The 4,037-nt window shown below is 39.9% G+C and overlaps 1 protein-coding gene across 1 annotated transcript; it reads left to right on the top strand.

Annotated features, from left to right (window-relative positions):
• Positions 1 to 791: 791 nt before the first annotated feature.
• LOC115237509 (protein GVQW3-like) lies at positions 792 to 1,535 on the top strand. The gene has a single exon (XM_029810585.1). It carries the CDS (start codon positions 792 to 794, stop codon positions 1,533 to 1,535), a length of 744 nt encoding a protein of 247 aa, XP_029666445.1.
• The last annotated feature ends 2,502 nt before the right edge of the window (positions 1,536 to 4,037 follow it).

The following is a 4,037-nucleotide window of genomic DNA, read 5'->3' as shown; positions in this document are numbered from 1 at the left end:
AACAGCAATAGGCTCAGAGTACTAACAATTAAGTGGAAAAACTGGCAGATAAGAGCCAAGACGCGGATATCGATGCGCGAATTTATTATTGTTAAATTTTATTAACAAATGTGCATTAAAAGTGTTTTGGACCGTTTTTTGGTCTATCTTCAGCATGGATATAAATATATAAAGATTACATTAAAATTTTTAAATTTGACACACTATTGTTATACACACATATTTAATACACACTATTTGTTGTTGCAGACAAATTTCAAATTAAAATTAATAATCAGAGACGAAGGCTCACTAAAACCCTCGTAGAATCTGTGAAATTAATGGACAATGTCCAAATTCTATCGCCACATCGTCAGTAGTTTATAATGATCAATATATTATTGTTATGTATTAGCGTTTAAGCAGCGTGCGTCTTCCTATGATAGAGTAGAGCGCGCTTTCCAGGATACTAGCGGCTGCGTGGCAAGCGATTAATTGCATGTAAATCGGCGTATCGCCGTTAGGAAAGCCCGATATATACGAGGTTTGATCAAAAAATACGCGGAATTTTTGAATTTTGCGGGCTGTATAAGTCCAATTGTCATAATTTTTTTCTGTTGTGTTGGTACACTTGTCCCTGATGTATCTTGAAATTGGTAGCCATATTGGATGCTTACTTTATTGTTGGCTGTCGAAAAGGTTACACGTGTTTTGGTATGCTCGGCGATTTTTTACTTGTGGAAAAAATGGAACAAAGTATTTGCATTAAATTTTGCTTTAAGAATAAAATAAAGTGCAGCACCGTATTGGAAATGTTGAATGTTGCTTTTGGCGAGTCTTCTATGAATAAAACAAGCGTTTACAAGTGGTACAAACGTTTCCAAGAGGGCCATAAAGATTTTGAAGATGACGAGTGCCCTGGACGCTCCAGCACATCAACAACCGATGACAACGTCGAAAAAGTGAAGAAAATAATTATGGACAATCGCCGAATCACTATCAGTGAGGTTGCTGATGATGTTGGCATATCATTTGGCTCATGCCAAGTAATTTTTTCGGATGTTTTGGGCCTGAGACGTGTGGCAGCAAAATTTGTTCTGAAATTGTTGAATTTCGACCAAGAGCAGTGCCGAATGGACATTGCTCAGGAGTTGCTGAATGAAGTCAACGACGATCCAGAACTGCTCAAACGAGTCATAACTGGTGATGAAACATGGGTGTACGGATATGACGTCGAAACTAAGGCCCAATCGTCCCAATGGAAGCTTCCTGAAGAGGCAAGACCGAAAAAAGCTCGTCAAGTTCGATCGAATGTGAAGGTTCTGCTCACTGTTTTCTTCGATTTTAACAACATAGTGTACCATGAGTTCTTGCCACCAGGTCGTACGGTCAATAAGAAGTACTACCTGGAAGTTCTATGCCGTTTGCGTGAAGCGATCCGAAAAAACGTCCGGATTTGTGGCGAAACAACTCATGGCAATTGCACCATGATAATGCACCTGCTCACACTTCACTGCTTGTTCGTGAATTTTTGGCCAAAAACAACACCGCTATGATATCCCAGCCTCCGTATTCGCCGGACATAGCCTCCTGCGACTTCTTCCTATTTCCGAAAATAAAAAAAACCATGAAAGGACGACGTATTGCCAACATTGAGGAGATAAAGACAGAATCGCTGAAGGAGCTAAAAATTGGAAAAAATTGGAAAATTGGAAAAAGCGCTGGCACAAGTGTATTATATCTAATGGGGACTACTTTGAAGGGGACAAAATTAATATTGATGAATAAATAAAGATTTTTTGAGAAAAACGAAAATTCCGCGTATTTTTTTATCAAACCTCGTACGTGAGCACGAGGAGCGCAGGAATAGAGTACGTTGCGATGTTCCTTCCGCCGATCACGCCAGCCACGGAAGCTGATATATCTTGGATTGTCATAGTTTTCCAATAAAGATTGCAAACCCAGAAACATCGTTATAAGATTTAACTTTTATAAAAGACACAATAGTTGGCGACGAGGATAGGATCCGCCATACAACTACGGACAAAAGGTGGAAACGACACGCGCCGAGTGCGTGTATGCTGGATTAGAAGTCGCCACGTGGACATTGTGAGTGCGTGGCACAGAACTTTCTAGAAGGACGGCTCGGAATGGACGACGATGCCGTCGAATGGAAACAGAAATTCCGGTGCAGGAACCTCGGGAATAGGAAGCAGCAATATTATCACCGATCAGGTAACAGGACAAGCTTCTGGATATAACACCATACACACTGATTTCTTTGATCCGAAGCAGCAAACTTTTCAAAGATGGTTGCAACGATTAGAAGAAGCCTTCCGAGTGTTTCAGATTCAAGAAAGGCCCGAGAAAATCACTTATCTACTGCATTTCTTTGGCGTAGAGGCATTTGGAATCCTTTGTGATCAAATATCAATTCTTTTACGATGCTTTGCTAAATAAGTTGAAGAAATATTATGTTCCGGAGCCGTTAGAGAAAGCGGAAATTTTTGTTTTTCGGAAGCGGTTGTAATTGCCGGAAGAAAACGTTCAGGAATATATGGCAGCGTTACAGAAGCTGTCATTACATTGAAATTTGGCGAATACCTAAAGACCGAATTCAGGAATCAATTCGTGTATGGACGCGGAATCAACGGATCTAAGGTCAGTTACTGGTAATAGCAAATCTGATGATGGAATCAGCCCTGAAGACGGCCAGTGGGATACAATTGGCGGAAAAGGGTGTGAGCGAGTTGAAAGCGGATGCAGCGATCGCTGTGGATTTTGTTGGAACAGGCGCCAAGGCATCAAAGAAGAGGACGGACAAAGAGGTCAAACCGAAGGAACAGCCGAAAAATCATAAATATGGAAAAAAGACAAATTCGTTCAGCTTAAATAGTTAGTTCGTTCAGCGTTATAAGTCCAAAACACAATTGTCACAAAATTCGGAAACTAACAATGTTTCTTGTTACAGGTGTGGATAGAATCATCTGGCGCCCGATTATACTCTTCCTCGGTATATTAAATGCTATGAATGTGACGGTAAAGATCATTTGCAGAAAGTCTGCAAAAAGAAAAGTCATATCCAACTTTTAGAAGAGGTTTATAGACTGGACGAGTTGGAGCGTTCATATTTCTCGGGATAAATTCACGGTCTCTCTCTGTCTGCAAAAGCGGCGGGTCAATTTCGAGGTAGATTGCGGAGGTGCTGTCACTCTAGTTAGTGAAAAATGGTTGCGGAGTATATTTCCACATTTAATTATACAGAGAACACAGTTAAGGTTGCGCTCATATTGGCTCTCTCTTATTTATTATAAATTCTTAAAATTATAATTTTATAAAAGAGTATTACACGAAAGAATAATCGTACATGAGCGATATGAACGCGCCTTGAGGGACAAAATCGCTTTATGTGTGTGCGTGCGAGCATACGTACGTGAGAGTCTGAACTTTATTAGTAGATTGCGGAGGTGCTGTCACTCTAGTTAGTGAAAAATGGTTGCGGAGTATATTTCCACATTTAATTATACAGAGAACACAGTTAAGGTTGCGCTCATATTGGGTGCTTTCCAGCTACGGAACACAGTGATACACTGTGTGACACTGTGTTATACAGTGTCGACTTGTAGCTGGAACGCTGTTCTAATTTTATCTTATTAACAAAATTTATAAGTTTAATTAATCAATTGAGTCGAACACATCATTCTAGCTGTGTACGATTGTGTCGATTTGTGTCGTAGTTGGAAAGCACTGAGTCGTACACTATGTTACACAGTGTCGCCTGTGTACGTTGCTGGAAAGCACCCATTGTAAATGGAACTTTGCGCCGTTAAGTTTGGTTAAAGTTAGAGTACGTGATATAGATGACATACGCGAATTGAACATGTACATAGCTCATTATGATCGAAGTTCACTGTTAGGACGTGAATGGATCAACCAATTAAAAATTCTAGAAAAGATTAAGCCCAGTTTAAATAAAATTGAAAATATTAAAACGCTCGAGATCCACAATTGTGATAGGTTAGAGCAGTTATTTAAAAAGTATCCCGATGTTATGAGCC

The sequence above is a fragment of the Formica exsecta genome, unplaced genomic scaffold, assembly GCF_003651465.1.
Source record: "Formica exsecta isolate Colony F162 unplaced genomic scaffold, ASM365146v1 scaffold299, whole genome shotgun sequence".
In the NCBI taxonomy this organism is placed as follows: Eukaryota; Metazoa; Arthropoda; class Insecta; order Hymenoptera; family Formicidae; genus Formica; species Formica exsecta.
Note: the sequence above shows the minus strand (reverse complement) of the source record. Positions and strands in the feature narration are given on the sequence as shown.